This window comes from Salmo salar, chromosome 24, assembly GCF_965601325.2.
Source record: "Salmo salar chromosome 24, fSalSal1, whole genome shotgun sequence".
NCBI classification, from domain to species: domain Eukaryota; kingdom Metazoa; phylum Chordata; class Actinopteri; order Salmoniformes; family Salmonidae; genus Salmo; species Salmo salar.
In genome coordinates, this window is record NC_138314.1 from 15,999,043 (window position 1) to 16,017,113 (window position 18,071).

Below are 18,071 nucleotides of genomic sequence, written 5' to 3' on the forward strand. Positions count from 1 at the left end.
GCGTTGTAGGGAGGTCATACAGGCACGTGGAGGCCACACACACTACTGAGCCTCATTTTGACTTGTTTTAAGGACATTACATCAAAGTTGGATCAGCCTGTAGTGTGGTTTTCCACTTTAATTTTGAGTGTGACTCCAAATGCAGACCTCCATGGGTTGATAAATTGGATTTCCATTGATTATTTTTGTGTGATTTTGTTGTCAGCACATTCAACTATGTAAAGAATAAAGTATTTAATAAGATTATTTCTTTCATTCAGATCTAGGATGTGTTATTTAAGTGTTCCCTTTATTTTTTTGAGCAGTGTAGTTTCAAATTTGCAATAGCTCCCTGGTCATGTCAATTACACACCTAAGAAGCATGCAGTGGATATACACCCATATTACATAACCTCTAGTCATGTATCTTCTATATTGTTGTACATTAATATTAATTTGACAATTAGGGGGTTCAGTCCAGTGTTGTGTTGACCCTTTTCTTTAATATTTATCTGCAATAATTGCTGGGTTCTAAGTTCTTATTTTCCCTGTTTTTTATTTTTCCACAGTATTTAACAGTGGTACACAATAGGAGAGAGACAGATAATATCTCCCTTCGTTGTTAATATCAACCATAAAGGAAAAGGGCAAAGTACTAGAGTCATGTTATTAATTGTCCAAAGCAGGGATGGAGAGTGAGCTAGTGAGGTAGGCTGCAGTGGGTTTGCTGGTCAATACATATACTGAACATGTAACCACAGTAATGGTGGCCAGTAAATCAATGAATAAAAATGTAATATTGACAAATTAAACAGAAATTGTAGACCTTTAATTTTTTCCAACATGTCAGACACTTAACTTCAATTAAGTATGAACCATTTCACAGTGTTAACTTCCTCTTTATCCCTGGTTGATGTACATTTCAGAGCCTCTTCAGTGTGGATGGCGTATAGCAGACATTTTCAACAACAAAGACTGCACTAACCGTTTGTGTTCTTTACTCTGGTGAGCTATTTTCTCTTCATTTCTAGGCACAGCACATGGAACCACCGTTGGCATGCAAAACATTAAATCTAAAACAAAGTGTAACATGTTATAAATAATATCAAATATCAATGCAGTATGACAAATGATGAATTAGCCATCCTATTGTGTTATATCATAAATTGTCTTACATGCCGTCACCGTTGTCAAAAGATTATAAACATGTTATATAAAGTTACTAACCCAGTCAGTCCTTGGGCCACATCCAGGTTCTTTATCAGTGGCACACAAGAAGCAGTTGTTGGCTTTGTTGAACTCTGAAATCATAGGCATAAACTGAACATATGGTTGTCCCACACAACTACATAAAAATAAAGAATTTACATTTACTTTGAATTAAATGTCATCACATACCAGACATTTTTAGTATATACTCAGCCATTTCTTTTTGCAGTTGCTCCATGTGTTTTTGAAGGTTCCATATCAATTTGGGAGGGGATGTTGGGGAAGTTCTGTGCAACTTTTTTGACCTAATTGTCACATAACAGCTAACCACCATTCATTATTGAAAATATAACTATCAAACCTGCATTACAAAGACCCCACAGCTGAAGGTGTCCTGCTGCATGTTGCGAGTCATTTCCCCTCCTTTCCACTTTATGTCCACCATCGTCTTTTCCATGGCAGGATCTTCTCATTTTGAAGTATTCTCTTTTTTATGTAAACATAATGGAATTATGATTAGTTATAGGCAAGTGAATACACAAGCCAAATTGGTATGCTGTTTTCCTTACCACTATAATCTAGTAGTAATTTATAAATAGAGGTAATTTACTTTATGCCCCATTCTACACACAGCCTAAATTATAGGCACTGAACCATTTACAGGACAATAATAAAAGTAGCATATAAATATTAAATATTAAGTGACAGTTTCATCAGTAAGTGCTTAAAGAAAGTCAAATCACAAAGATCACAGATGACAGTGCCCACCAAATCTATGACAATAGAGAATGAATTGTGAGCACCAAAGTGTGTTTGTCAAAATAATAACTGAAAATGTCAGTTGTTGAACATAATACTTCTATTTGCAATAGCAATTTATGATATATGCAGTTGAGGAATACTCCATGTACCAACACTACATGTAGGACGGACATAAGACATTCCCACATACAGTATTTAAAAAAGATATACATTTCACCTTTATTCAACCAGGTAAGCCAGTTGATAACAAGTTCTCATTTACAACTGCGACCTGGCCAAGATAAAGCAAAGCAGTGTGACACAAACAACACAGAGTTACACATGGAATAAATAAATGTACAGTCAATAACACAATACAAAAGTCTATATACAGTGTGTGCAAATGAAGTAAGATTAGGGAGGTAAGGCAATAAATAGGCCGTGGTGGCGAAATAATTACAATTTCGCAAATAAACACTGGATTGAGATGTGCAGAAGATGAATGTGCAAGTAGAGATACTGTGGTGCAAAGGAGCAAAAAATTCAATAATATGGGGATGAGGTAGTTGGATGGGCCATTTACAGATGGGCTACGTACAGGTGCAATGATCTGTAAGCTGCTCTGATAGCTAATGCTTAAAGATAGTGAGGGAGATATGAGTCTCCAACTTCAGTGATTTTTGCAATTTGTTCCAGTCATTGGCAGCAGAGAACTGGAAGGATTCTGGCCAAAGGAGGAATTGGCTTTGGGGGTGACCAGTGAAATATACCTGCTGGAGCGCGTGCTATGGGTGGGTGCTGCTATGGTGACCAGTGAGTTGAGATAAGGCGGGGCTTAACCTAGCAAGGACTTATAGATGACCTGGAGCCAGTGGGTTTGGCGACAAATATGAAGCGAGTGCCAGCCAACGAGAGCATACAGGTCGCAGTGGTGGGTAGTATATGGGGCTTTGGTGACGAAACGGATGGCACTGTGATAGCAAACTGGATGCAGTCTGAGTAGAGTGTTGGAGGCTATTTTGTAAATGACATCGCCGAAGTCAAGGATCGGTAGGGTAGTCAGTTTTACGAGGGTATGTTTGGCAGCATGAGTGAAAGATGCTTTGTTGCGAAATAGGAAGTCTAGATTTAATTTTGGAATGGAGATGCTTAATATGAGTCTGGAAGGAGAGTTTACAGTCTAACCAGACACCTAGGTATTTGTAGTCGTCCACATATTCTAAGTCAGAACTGTCCAGAGCAGTGATGCTAGGTGGGTGGGCAGTGATCGGTTGAAGAGCATTCATTTAGTTTTACTTGCATTTAAGAGCAGTTGGAGGCCACGGAAAGGAGAGTTGTATGGCATTGAAGCTCGTCTGGAGGTTAGTTAACACAGTGTCCAAAGAAGGGCCAGAAGTATACAGAATGGTGTCATATGCGTAGAGGTGGATCAGAGAATCACCAGCCGCAAGAGCGACATCATTGATATATATACAGAGAAAAGAGTCAGCCCGAGAATTGAGCCCTGTGGCACCCCCATAGAGACCGCCAGAGGTCCGGACAACAGGCCCTCCCATTTGACACACTGAACTCTGAGAAGTAGTTGGTGAACCAGGCGAGGCTGTCATTTGAGAAACCAAGGCTGTTGAGTCTGCCGATAAGAATGCGGTGATTGACAGAGTGAAAGCCTTGGCCAGGTCGATGGATACGGCTGCATGGTATTGTCTTTTGTCGATGGCGATTATGATATCGTTTAGGACCTTGATCGTGGCTGAAGTGCACCCATGACCAGCTCGGAAACCAGATTGCATAGCGGAGAAGGTACGGTGGGATTCGAAATGGTCGGTGATCTGTTTGTTAACTTGGCTTACGAAGACCTTAGAAAGGCAGGGTAGGATAGATATAGGTCTGTAACAGTTTGAGTCTAGAGTGTCTCCCCCTTTGAAGAGGGGGATGACCGCAGCAGCTTTCCAATCTTTGGGGATCTCAGACGATACGAAAGAGAGGTTGAACAGGCTAGTGATAGGGGTTGCAACAATTGCAACAAAAGAGAGGGTCCAGATTGTCTAGCCCAGCTGATTTGTAGGGTCCAGATTTTTCAGCTCTTTCAGAACATCAGCTATCTGGATTTGGGTGAAGGAGAAATGGGGTAGGCTTGGGCAAGTTGCTGTGAGGGGTGCAGAGCTGTTGACCGGGGTAGGGGTAGCCAGGTGGAAAGCAAGGCCAGCCGTAGAAAAATGCTTAATGAAATTCTCGATAATCGTAGATTTATCGGTGGTGACAGTGTTTCCTAGCCTCAGTGCAGTGGGCAGCTGGGAGGAGGTGCTCTTATTCTCCATGGACTTTACAGTGTCCCAGACCTTTTTGGAGTTTGTGCTACAGGATGCAAATTTCTGTTTGAAAAAGCTAGCCTTTGCTTTCCTAACTGACTGTGTATATTGGTTCCTAACTTCCCTGTAAAGTTGCATATCGCGGGTGCTATTCGATGCTAATGCAGTACGCCACAGGATGTTTTTGTGCTGGTCAAGGGCAGTCAGGTCTGGAGTGAACCAAGGGCTATATCTGTTCCCGGTTCTACATTTTTTGAATGGGGCATACTTATTTAAGATGGTGAGGAAAGCACTTTTAAAGAATAACCAGGCATCCTCTACTGACGGAATGTGGTCAATATCTTTCCAGGATACCCGGGCCAGGTCGGTTAGAAAGGCCTGCTCGCTGAAGTGTTTTAGGGAGCGTTTGACTGTGATGAGGGGTGGTCGTTTGACCGCAGACCCATTACGAACGCAGGCAATGAGGCAGTGATCGCTGAGATCCTGGTTGAAGACAGCAGAGGTGTATTTAGAGGACAGGTTGGTCAGGATGATATCTATGAGGGTGCCCGAGTTTACGGATTTGGGGTTGTACCTGGTAGGTTCCATGATAATTTGGGTGAGATTGAGGGCATCTAGCTTAGATTGTAGGACGGCCGGGGTGTTAAGCATATCCCAGTTTAGGTCACCTAACAGTACAAACTCTGAAGATAAATTGGGGGCAATTAATTCACATATGGTGTCCAGGGGGCTGAGGGGGGGCTGTAACAAGCGGCAACAGTGAGAGACTTATTTCTGGAAAGGTGGATTTTTAAAAGTAGAAGCTCGAACTGTTTGAGCACAGACCTGGATAGCATGACAGAACTCTGCAGGCTGACTCTGCAGTAGATTGCAACTCCACCCCCTTTGGCAGTTCTGTCTTGGGGGAAAATGTATACACATACAGAGGCATTTTTCAGCTCTGATTTTACCACTCAGAATGGATATGACAATGGGGCCAGCACAGGACGTAATACACCCTTACAACAATCTACTTTTTGATCTTCTTGACTTCTTATCTGGTAAACTACTACTATGTGTCAAGAAAAGCGCCCCAATTAGGGGTTAGTGTACTCCAGTAAAAAAGGGCTGGTTTAGATGAAAAACTATTGCCCTGTGTCCCCGTTCATAGGGGCATGAGAGACTAGTCAGTGGTAGAATTGAGTTGGCACTTTATTGGCCCAAACACCCATAGACCCACAAGGTTGAGGTTACTCATGGACAGTAATTATTCATATTTTTTTTGTTGCATTGATGCATTGTGTCTTCTAACTGTCCAAGAATAGGATCCAAAGTGTTAGGAAATATTTGTTCCCATAAATACAAAGGAGGATGTCTCTCCTCATACCTCTGGCACTTTAGTCAGACTGCCAGACTGTGCACCACAGAGCCAATCAGGAGAGAATACATACAGGTCAACGGTGCCAATTGAAAGTCATGGGGTGTGTCTGTGCCTTTTGGATTACTCTCTCTTTACAGAGAACCCCTGTGGTTCAAGTCTGCTCTGCGCATGTCTGAAAGTGACAGAGCCAGCAGCCATGAGAGTTTTTCACAGTATGTCAAAAAAAGGTATTACACTTATGAATGTATGTAAAATGCTAATATGTATTAGATCCAGTACAATGGAATAACTAAGACCTGAATTTGAATGCAGCGTGTTCCGATTCCTCCTTCTCTTTCTGTCCAACAGGGTCAACCAAAAACACTTGGCCTGATGGTTCATGCAGATACTGGGAAAGCAATATAGAAATGTATTGATCCCTTAAATGATTTTACTATTAAATGACCCATATCACAACCCTCATACCTCTTCAGAAAAAAGTACCTAAATCAATTTTGGAAAAAGGATTTTACTCACAAAAGACGTAAGAATTTATTTTCCCAGTTAGAAATGGTAGGCCATGCATCAAATAATTATTTTCATAAAAATGAACCCTCAAATGCAATATTGCATTTTGTAAGTTGTCTGCAAGTGTCTTGTTGTGAATGCACACAAGTCATTATCAGGTTGCGTTCTAATACTCAATGTAGAAGGATTTGTCTTAATGTACAGTATATGAAGGTGATGCTATGAAAAGGATTCTTTCACATTATCAAGCTCACTGTGACTGACAAATCACTGCCTATTACTGTGATTAAAAAGAGCATATGAAACATTGTTTTTAATGAGGCCTACCTGTGCGCCTTCCTTTAAGCACCTCTGTTCGAACACCTCTCCTGTCCATGATCCATACCACATACAGCCATTCGCGGATCTTTCAGTGTCCATGTGAAAGATAGTTGTTGCGAGGATGGAACATTTGTTGACTTAAAAAAAAAAAAAGAACAGCCATGTAAAATGAAAGCATGCAAAGCTTACAGATTTAAGTCTAATAGCATGAGATGAAAGTAGACAAACATCAGAGAGGGCAATATGAAGGTATAGTCAGTGGACATTCTGAACCTTGTTTGAGGTCAGTAGGTCACATGACCAAGGAGCTGTTGAAATTCTAAATTTTGAAAAATTAATGTAAAACTATGTAAGATAAAAATTGACAAAACTAAAGGGTGTGCAATGTGTAGGGCCACTGAGTGGACATTCCTAACCTTGTTTGAAGTCACTAGGTCACATGACCAAGGAGCTATTGAAACTTTACATTTTGAAAAATGTAAAATCTTGTGAGATAAAATTGACATACTAAAGGGTGTGCAATATAGAAGGGTAGTCAGTGGACATTCTGAACCTTGTTTGAGGTCAGTAGGTCACATGACCAAGGAGATATTGACATTTGAATGTAAAAAAAAGTTTGTACTTTGTTTACGCTCCCTAACTAATTCAACTAGGAATACAAAATGCTGCTCACATTTCCACATATTTATTAGCTTTGGAAAGTGAATGTCCAAATCGTGAAATGAAGACATGTGCAATGTTGTGCGCAATTTTTCCAACATTCTGACACTTATTTGGAGTCTGTAGCTCAAGTAGTTTGAAAGCTATTGAGGTTTGAAAGCGCGAATATCCGTCCAATATCCAACTTGAAACTGTTTTTACCTCGGTCACGTATCATAATTTCAAAGTTAAACTGCTCTATTAAAATAAACACAGAAGCAAAACAACTAAAGTCATGTTACTTACCATTGTGTGGCACATAGGCTGAGGTTTGGAGAGCAAAAACCAATAAACCATGGCTGTAATTCACTGTTCTCCTAAATTGACTATACAGGCAAGCGTGTAGGAAACGGCAGACAGCCTTGTGTCAGCGCTTAGAACCAATTAAAATACATGTTGGGTTTGAAAAGGCTGACTCCATCAATAGAGGGGTCGTAAAAAGTCTCGCCTACTATCAAGTGAATAATATATAGGATTTATTAGATCATTTCTATTCAGTGACGTAAACTACTATCTTGGACCAGGTGTCTTGAACAGGCTGTGCACAGCTGGGGTGACACTAATGACAGTTAAAAAAACGAATCAGGCGTTATTATTTATTTGATGACCAAACAATTATTTTAAAATCATTTTCTTATAGTACTGTGTTAGTTATAACAAACAAGAAAATCACACATATTTTGATTTAACCTCATTAAAACATTTGAAATGATTTTAATTTATACTTGACAGTAGAATCTTTTTAAAAAGCAGTGAAACTAGGAAGAATAACTTCATTAATAGTCTTTAAAAGATACACAGCTTCCCAATGTACTGTATGTAGATTAAAAAGGCACTGGTTAACTACTGTACTTCAATACATGCTGGCTATAGCTGGACAGGAATGTTGGTCTAATCTCCCATTCTGACCATTAGGCAATAGTGCATTGTACACATCTAATTCCAAACATTCTTTTTTACAAAAAAAAAAAACTTCTCTTGACAATAACAATGTGTTTACTTACAGTGCTTTTGGAATGTATTCAGACCCCTGGACTTTTTCCACATTCTGTTAAGTTATAGCCTTATTCTAAAATTGATAAAATGTATTGTTTTCCTCGTCAATCTACACACAATACCCCATAATGACAAAGCGATAACAGGTTTTAAGAAAACAGAAATACCTTATTTACATAAGTATTCAGATCCATTGCTATGAGACTCGAAATTGAGCTCAGGTGCATCCTGTTTCAAATGATCATCCTTGAGATGTTTCTACAACTTAGAGTCCACCTATGGTAAATTCAATTGATTGGACATGCTTTGGAAAGGCACACACCTGTCTATATAAAGGTCCCACAGTTGATAGTGAGAGCAAAAACCAAGCAATGAAATCGACGGAATTGTCCGTAGAGCGCCGAGAGGGGATTGGGTTGAGGCACAGATCTGGGGAAGGGTACTAAAAAAGGTCTGCAGCATTGAAGGTCCTGAAGAACAGTGGCCTCCATTATTAAATGGAAGAAGTTTGGAACCACCAAGACTCTTCCTAGAGCTGGCCACCCAGCCAAACTGAGCAATCGGGGGAGAAAGGCCTTTGTCAGGGAGGTGACCAAGAACCCGATGGTCACTCTGACATAGCTCCAGAGGTCCTCTGTGGAGATGGGAGAACCTTCCAGAAAGACAACCATCTCTGCAGCACTCCACCAATCAGGCCTTTATGGTAGAGTGGCCAGACGGAAGCCACTCCTCAGTAAAAGGTACGACAGCCCGCTTAGAGTTTGCCAAAAGGCACTTACAGACTCTCCGGCCATGAGAAACAAGATTCTCTGGTCTGATGACATCAAGATTGAACTCTCTGGCATGAATGCCAAGTGTCACATCTGGAGGAAAGCTGGCACCCATCCCTATGGTGAAGCGTGGTGGTGGCAGCATCATGCTGTGGGGAGGTTTTTCAGCAGCAGGGACTGGGAGACTAGTCAGGATCGAGGGAAAGATGAACAGAGCAAAGTACAGAGAGATCATTGATGAAAACCTGCTCCAGCGTGCTCAGGACCTCTGACTGGGGTGAAGGGTCACCTTCCAACAGGATAAGGACCCTAAGGACACAGCCTAGACAACGCAGGAGTGGCTTCGGGACAAGTCTCTTGAAGTCCTTGAGTGGCCCAGCCAGAGCCCGGACTTGAACCCAATCGAAAATCTTTGGAGAGACTTGAAAATAGCTGTGCAGTGACGCTCCCCATCCAAACCTGAGATCTGTAGAGGATCATTTTACATTTTAGTCATTTAGCAGACGCTCTTATCCAGAGCGACTTACAGTAGTGAATGCATACATTTCATACATTTTTTTTTCTCCGTACTGGTCCACCGTGGGAATCGAACCCACACCCTGGCGTTGCAAACACCATGCTCTACCAACTGAGCCACACGGGACCAGAGAAGAATGGCAGAAACTCCCCAAATACATGTGCGCCAAGCTTGTAGCGTTATACCCAAGAAGACTCGAGGCTGTAATCGCTGCAAAAGGTGCTTCAACAAAGTACTGAGTAAAGGGTCTGAATACTTTAGTAAATGTATTATTTCATTTTTTATTTTTAATAAATTGGCAAAAAATTCTAAAAACCTGTTTTTGCTTTGTCATTATGTGGTATTTAGGTCTGAAGGTCTGAATACTTTCCGAATGCACTGTATATAACTTCTACATATAAAATGTAAATGCCATTATAATATACTTATGAAAAATATATTCCATGTACAATTAATTACGCAGTGGAAAACTGAACATGAAAAAAAAAATACAATAATTAAGCAACAGATATAACATGACAATACAAGCAACAAACCCATTTCAATGTGAGCTTAATTTTGGTATAAAGTGATTAATCAAATGTGTGTGTGGGTCACCAGCCTGAGGGTGTGTGCGTGCATGTGCGTGGGTGTGTTTAGCTCACCAGCCTGAGGATGGCCAGTCAGACATACATAACACGTTAACCACCATTCAAACATCCTATACCAAATGTTGCTTTGTCAAAAGGCACACAATTCTTTCACACCTATGCCCACTTAATCTTTTCCCCTCCACCTTTGGTTTAATGATCCCTCATTTTCCATAGAACTTCTTGTTGAGGAGGAAGATGAGCAGGTTGACGTTGACTTTGGCTTTGTCAAACATCTTCATCACCGCCACTCCCTCGTACTGCAGCTGGAGCAGATCCTAGATAGGGACAGTGACACAGAGTCAACAGACAGGGACAGAGACAGTCAATTATGGTACTACGATCATAAAATAAAATATATTTCTTAAATAACTATGGAACTACGGCTGGAGGAGGTCCTACACGGGACAGAGACAACAGACAGAAACATGTCCTAGTCAACAGACAGGGACACGGAACTATCAGTCTGTCAGCATGACAGAGAGGAGCCTTGACAGCCATGAGTCGTCGTCATTTGGGAGAAAAGCATCACCTGGAAATGGAGTTGAACCTTTTCCATCTCAACTCCCATGAACTTGGCCTTCACCTCAAAGTCCCCAACTTCCTCACTGGGAGAGATGTCAAACATTACATTTTTGAACCTGAGAGAAAAGACAAAAACATGCAATTGAATTAATCAAATGAAAAGACGGGATACAGACAGATAATAACCAACTCTAGTCCTGCTATTGTCTTAAGGTCACAATGTCAGACAGACTTGTTTTGGCATAACATTTTAATGTCAATTGTGAGAAATAGTATGATCAGAAATATAAGCTTAGATATCCAATTTTCTCAAAAAGTGTCTGAAATGCATTGACGATATTGGGCCATAGTGTAGTGTGGTTAACTGGCTTTAAAGAGGACATAGCAATTTCTTCTAGATACTAGCTCTCAGTTTCCACCTTGACATGGCCTAGAACTCCCACAGAGCAGTGAGGAGCCACAGGAGCTGACTTTGGCTCTCCTCAGCGCCACTCTAGCTAGAACAGCCTGACCAAAACATGAAGGACAGGCGCGAGTCTTCGGAGAGCGAGAGGGAGAGCGAGAGAAAGTGAAGTAGAGCGAGTGGGGGATAGAGCAAAAAATACAGACAGAGAGAAACAAGAGAGAGAGAAGGAGCGAGACAGAACACGGTGGGCTTCTGTATGGACAATGTCCCTTAATGAGGTTGTTCCTTCCTCCCCATCTCACAGAGCTAACACAGCTCACATCAAAGACCTGCCCTTGTCCCCGTCCAAATACTTTACCAACGCATCCTTCCTTTCTCCCTTTATTTTGAGTTATCACTGATCTGATTGGTGAAAGCCTCATGCATTTGTGAAAGTATTGGAGAATGTTCCCTTGACTACCACAATACCCGAGACCTAGTATGGTACCAACTCACTTCAGGATTCAATACCATGTTCACATTTGGTGTCCATGGGCGGGTTGTCTGACAACGTCACGAAAATACTGCACATGCATCGCAGGGGTAGAAGGCCATCTGCTGTTATGATTCTGAACAGTCAGATCGCTAGCGACAATGACAAGAAGCTGCCATGTGGGGAATCGTAGGTGGCTTGTTTCAGCTAGTTGTATCTTGTTCTTGATACCATGCCTTGTTTTGAGGTGTTTTGTCTGATGTCATGTCTATGATAATATGGCAACAATTTGCTAGCTAGCTAGCTAACAACTGCAACAATGTATTTGAGAGACAAATGCATGTTTTCAATAAACATCTGCAGACTAAATATAGTTTACATGTTGTCAATCTTATGATTCTAAGCCAACCTCTGTTTCGCCCCGAAGATGCCCACGCATCAGTTTTGTTAAACAACACACCCATCTATACTCCAAGTCAAACACACACTACCTCTGAATCACAAAACCCTGGCTATTCGTTGGAAAAAGTTTCCGTTGCATAACATTTTGCTATGGTTTGAAATTGTGTACACAAATGAATACTACTCCGGTTTCGGGAAGCTGATGTCACTGCACAATGCTAAGCTAGCTAGGACCAGCTGTCCTCAGTGCTGCTCCACTCACTGGTTGGTCTGCAGCCCCTCTATCTCCAGGATCACTCCCTTCTCATGCAGTCGGGCAGCCGTGTACTTCAGAGACTGATGCTTCCACTTCTTACTGCCCTTCTCCTCCACCTTCCTTTCTAGCTTGATGGACCGCCGCGTGTTCCTGTGGGACACACACACACCCACACCAAGTTTTGAATGGGACTAAGAGCAATGACAATGTATTTCAACACTATGGCCCAATTCCAAACCAATCCATCCTCTCCATCTCTAGATCCTTTTTGACTTGCAAGGCCCTGTACAGTGTTTGTGAAGTTCAGATGAACTTTGACTTATGGTTAGTGGCGAGGGATGGGTTTTGTAGGGAACACTCACTTCCTGTTGAGGTTGTCGAGGCAGGTCTTGATGTAAGTGTCGTAGTAGTTGGTCTGGTCCTGATAGAAGGCTGTCTTGGAGTTAAGCGCGCTCAGTGCCTGCTGGAGCTTCACCAGCTCCGCCTTCCTCCTCTGTCTGTAGCGTCTCTGGTAACGAATGTCCTGTCAATCACACGCAGAAGGGACATGATAGGTTAAATTGGTTATCTACAACACAAACGCTGAAGGCCATCAGTGTGCGTGTGTCTCTGTGTGTGTGTTTGTGCGCATGTGTACCTTGGCGATGTCGTTGATGAGGTCTTGGTACTTGTTGCTAGCGGTGACCAGGCCAGCCTGCTCCAGGGTTCGGAGGTTGCGCAGGATCTTCCTCTTCTTCTGCTCTAGAGGCAGCTGTCTGTCCTCCAGCACCGCCTGGCTGCTCTTCAGCCCCTCTGGGGTCTGGGCGTCCTGCACCGCACGCAGCGCCACCACCTTAGAATGCTCACACTCCTACAGGACAGCACAGGTAGGAAGAGAGGCAGACACACAAAAACAGAAAGAAACGTTAGCATGACTAGTCAGTCCACTCTTTCCCACTCCGGCACGACACAAAGGGAAAAGCATAAAAATAAAAGCACTGATAGAGAAGTAGGCTATTTGAGGTGTGTGGTTGGCTGTGCTGGTGTAGGGGTCATCATTATGACGGCACCTGGAGGGCAGAGGCCGGGGTCTCAAGGGTCTCTGGGAGAGTGTCTCCTGGCTGGATCCTGATCACATCTACTATCAGCTTCTTAGTCCTGGAGAGAGAGAGAGAGACCGAGAGAGGTAGATGGAGACGGATTAAAAAAGGATTATAATGTCATTTCAACTAAACAGCGTAGCTCTCCTCAAACATTTAGGTCTTGTTGATATTGGTAGTGTGTTGAGCTCTGGCCTCTGCTTTGCACTGGGCTCAGGGGGAGAGCAAACATCTTGCTGTGTTAACACACACACAATGGACATGTCACTGTCCCGTTGGAGTTTCCATGACCTTGCAGTAGGGCATGACGCCACTCAAACACATTTCCTGACCCAGTGCATGGTGGACCGACACTTACCAGGACCACAGTGACACTCTGTATGCCTCCCAAATGGCAGCCTATTCCCTTTATAGGGCCCTGGTCAAAAGTAGCGCACTATAAAGAGTAGGGGTGCCATTTGGGACACAGAGCCTGAGACAGCAGAGCTGGAGGGTTGACATCCTGAACATCTCAACTACTGTAGGTCAGATGAACAGATGTCTAGAGCTTCCATTTATAGTATCATAGGTAAAACCAGGAGGTTTTCCTGACCGCGTGATTAGTCGTGATTATTGGTGCTCATGTCACAGGAAACATGATGTATACATTCACATCAGCAGAACAGAGGCCATCTTTTAAACACAGCCTTCTCCTCAAGGAAGAGCAAGAAACGGGCTAAAAATGTCAGGACAGGAAGTGGTAGTGGTAGTGGAGCAGGAAAGAGCACGTAGAGCTGTCACTGAGCAATAGCCACTGTGATTATTTATGTATATACCTACTGGAACGTCATAACACAGCATTGAAACAGTGTTTCTTCTGGCTTCTTCCAAGTTTGCTTGGTCAGTACCAAACATCTCACTGTGCAGTCGCCAGGGTTGGGTAAGTTACTTTCTAAATGTAATCTGTTCGTTACTAGTTACCTGTCCAAAATTGTAATCAGTGATGTAACTTTTGGATTATTCAAACTCAGTAACGTAATACGATTACATTCAGTTACTTTTAGATGACTTTCCCCTTAAGAAGTAGACAAAATTGTATGTTACAAATTGAATGACATCTATTGCAGGATAAATCAATGTTAAAGTTTGCATAGCTGGCCATATATGGATTTATATGGATATATGGTTTCAAAAACAATGATTGATAGGCAGCGTAAACTTATTGAATTCAATCATTATTGGGTTCAAATACACATTTAGATTTGTGAACAGCCATCCACAACAACCACAATCCTAAGGCACAAATAGCAGCAGTGTGATTCACATAAATGCGCTATGTAGATAGCAATAATAAGTTGTAGACTACACCACTACTGTCATCCTTACCTCCAAGTGTTTATTCAAGTTGGATAATCTTTGTATGCCGACAGCAGTCGTACCATTGGAAGACATAGCTTGGACTGTAGCCTACAAAAACCTATTCCTGCTCTTTTCCCATTGATCCATCAAACACATTTGGTGTGTTAGTGGTCTCTGACTTGTGGTCAGACTCGCTCAGGTGGAACAAACTTGAACTTGCGCCTTTTTTCAATGCTGATTTGAATGTCATTGAGAAAACAGTGTCAAATATTTTTGATGCGCAAACATCCTTTATGAATTTATAAGTAATCATCTACTTTTTCAAAAGTATCTAATCTGATTACAATATTGTAGCTAGTAACAATGGATTAATTACCCTTTTTTTGTAATCCCTTACATGTAATCCCTTACATCCGTTACTCCCCAACCCTGGCAGTCTCTGTGTGTGTGTGTGTAGATGGATGGAGATTCTAATAGGTCACCATAATGGAGAGTCAATAAAATATCCACTATATAGGGAATAGGGTGCCATTGGGGACTCATCCAGTGTCTTACTTCATCATCAGGCCTTTCGTGTCCTTGTCACCTCCCTCCAGAAGCTCAAACTTGCTGGTGAGTGTGAGGGAGATCTCCGTCTTAGCCAGCTGACTCAGGGTGCTCTCCTTGTTGGGATGGTTAGGATCCACGGCTCCTTCACCTGGAGAAAAGACAAACTTGCTTAGCTCTCCCTGCAGGCAGCTTCCTAACTCATTCTGAGACTGTGTGTACATGCTTATCACAAATTAGGATTCTGTCCTGTAAATGGATCTTCTAATGCCGGGTGTTTCTAATGTCTGGGAGGAAGTGTGGCGTGTAAGAGGTATGGTGGTGTGTGTGGTACCCAGCAGTGCCTCCACATCAGGCGCGTCCCCCAGGTCCTCCAGCAGCTCATGCAGCAGGTCGTTGTGGTCGGGGGAGATGGCCTCCAAGTGCTCCAACACCAGCTAGGACACACACACACACACACACGGTTAACACCAGCTAGGACACACACACCGTTAACACCAGCTAGGACACACACACACCGTTAACACCAGCTAGGACACACACACACACACACACACACACACCATGGTTAACACCAGCTAGGACACACACACACCATGGTTAACACCAGCTAGGACACACACACACCATGGTTAACACCAGCTAGGACACACACACACCATGGTTAACACCAGCTAGGACACACACACACCATGGTTAACACCAGCTAGGACACACACACACACCATGGTTAACACCAGCTAGGACACACACACACCATGGTTAACACCAGCTAGGACACACACACACACCATGGTTAACACCAGCTAGGACACACACACACCACGGTTAACACCAGTGTCATGACGTTGCCCTCTTTGGGTACAGCGAGCACAGTTGACCCCCCTCCCTCTGCACCAGGCCTTTTCTATGCTTCTGACACCAGGCTCAGTGAGAGCGGTCATAAATTCCAATGAGAAAATTCTCTCCTCATGGCCACAGTATAGAGAACAAAGGATTCTTCCACCTCACAGAATTGGAGAACCGAACGACATTTATGTTCTGGAGAAGGTATAAAAGATCGGTGAAGAATCCAGCTACGAACTGGTCCGTTTGGTACAATTTTGTGAAACTCATGAGAGACAATACGGCCATATTACCATAATAATGTTTATATAATAGCCTCAGCTATGAGACTTACATCTAAATGGTTGTATAAAATGAATGAAAAAGGATGGAACTGTTTGTGAAATTGTGTAAATGTGATTTTGGACTGTTAACCTGTTGGGGCTAGGGGGCAGTATTTTCACGGCTGGATAAAAAAACGTACCCGATTTAATCTGGTTACTAATCCTACCCAGTAACTAGAATATGCATATACTTATTATATATGGATAGAAAACACCCTAAAGTTTCTAAAACTGTTTGAATGGTGTCTGTGAGTATAACAGAACTCATTTGGCAGGCAAAACCCTGAGACATTTTCTGACAGGAAGTGGATACCTGATGTGTTGAATTACCTTTAAGCCTATGCCATTGAAACACACAGGGGTTGATTAATGTTTTGGCACTTCCTATTGCTTCCACTAGATGTCACCAGCCTTTACAAAGTGTTTTGAGTCTTTTACTGTGAGATCTGACCGAACAAGAGCCATGGAACGGTGATGGCCGATTAGACTCTGGCGCGCGAGTTCATGTTGGGTACCCTCGTTACAATACGTTATAAAAGAGAATGCATTCGTCCACCTTGAATATTATTCATGTTCTGGTTAAAAGAGGCACTAATGATTTATGCTATACAACGTTTGACATGTTTGAACGAACGTAAATATTTTTTCCCACGTTCATGACGAGAAGTCCGGCTGGCTTAGATCATGTGCTAACAACACGGATCTTTTTGGATATAAATGATGAGCTTTTTTGAACAAAACTACATTCGTTATGGACCTGGGAATCCGGGAAGTGACATCTGATGAAGAGAATCAAAGGTAATGGATTATTTACATAGTATTTTCGTTTTTAGATCTCTCCAACATGGCCGTTTGTCTGTATAGCAAAGCATATTTTTCTGGGCGCAGTGCTCAGATTATTGCAAAGTGTGATTTCCCACTAAGGTTATTTTTAAATCTGGCAAGTTGATTGCGTTCAAGAGGTGTAAATCTATAATTCTTTAAATGACAATATAATATTTTACCAATGTTTTCTAATTTTAATTATTTAATTTGTGGTGCTGACTTGACTGCCGGTTATTGGAGGGAAACGATTTCCTCAACATCAATGCCATAGTAAAACGCTGTTTTTGGATATAAATATGAACTTGATAGAACTAAAAATGCATGCATTGTCTAACATAATGTCCTAGGAGTGTCATCTGATGGAGATTGTAAAAGGTTAGTGCATCATTTTAGCTGGTTTTATGGTTTTGGTGACCCTGTCTTTGAATTGACAAAACATTACACACAGCTATTGTCAATGTACTCTCCTAACATAATCTAACTTTATGCTTTCGCCGTAAAACCTTTTTGAAATCGGACAACGTGGTTAGATTAAGGAGATGTTTATCTTTCAAAGGGTGTAAGATAGTTGTATGTTTGAAAAATTTGAATTTTGACATTTATTTGGTTTCAAATTTGCCGCTCTTGAAATGCACCTGCTGTTGATAGGGTGCACCACGGGTGGCACGCTAGCGTCCCACATAGCCCCAAGAAGTTAATGAAGGAAACTCCAATTCCCTTTGGAGTCTTAACTAAGTCATCGGCACGCCCCCAGGGACACAGACAGGACAAGGCGTCATGTGACAGCCTTTTCTACGTTCAGTATATAACCCCCCCCCCAGGGTTTCTTTCCTTAGACCAGCTTACCTCAATAACGAGAGGGCCAAGATTTGACCATGCATTCCTCTACTGAACTTTAACCATACCACGTGGTTAAACTATCGATACAGAATAAGAACAAGTCTTTGATATTAATTACTAGTCTGCAGCTAGGAATTCGGTATCATTGAACGCGAAGACCGACGAAACAGCCATTC

At 42.1% G+C, this 18,071-nt stretch overlaps 1 protein-coding gene across 2 annotated transcripts in view; it reads right to left on the minus strand.

The window, feature by feature from the left end:
- Positions 1-7,707: 7,707 nt before the first annotated feature.
- iqgap2 (IQ motif containing GTPase activating protein 2) overlaps positions 7,708-18,071 on the minus strand; it is a 105,490-nt gene continuing 95,126 nt past the window's right edge. For both annotated transcript variants that reach the window (XM_045706983.2, XM_045706982.2), the window contains exons 31-38: positions 15,396-15,498; positions 15,071-15,212; positions 13,148-13,235; positions 12,736-12,948; positions 12,461-12,621; positions 12,105-12,248; positions 10,570-10,678; positions 7,708-10,315 (exon numbers count right to left, since the gene is read on the minus strand). In XM_045706983.2, the coding sequence (XP_045562939.1) occupies positions 10,202-10,315; positions 10,570-10,678; positions 12,105-12,248; positions 12,461-12,621; positions 12,736-12,948; positions 13,148-13,235; positions 15,071-15,212; positions 15,396-15,498 (1,074 nt within the window). In that variant the 3' untranslated portion in view covers positions 7,708-10,201. The remainder of the gene's footprint in view (positions 10,316-10,569; positions 10,679-12,104; positions 12,249-12,460; positions 12,622-12,735; positions 12,949-13,147; positions 13,236-15,070; positions 15,213-15,395; positions 15,499-18,071) is intronic.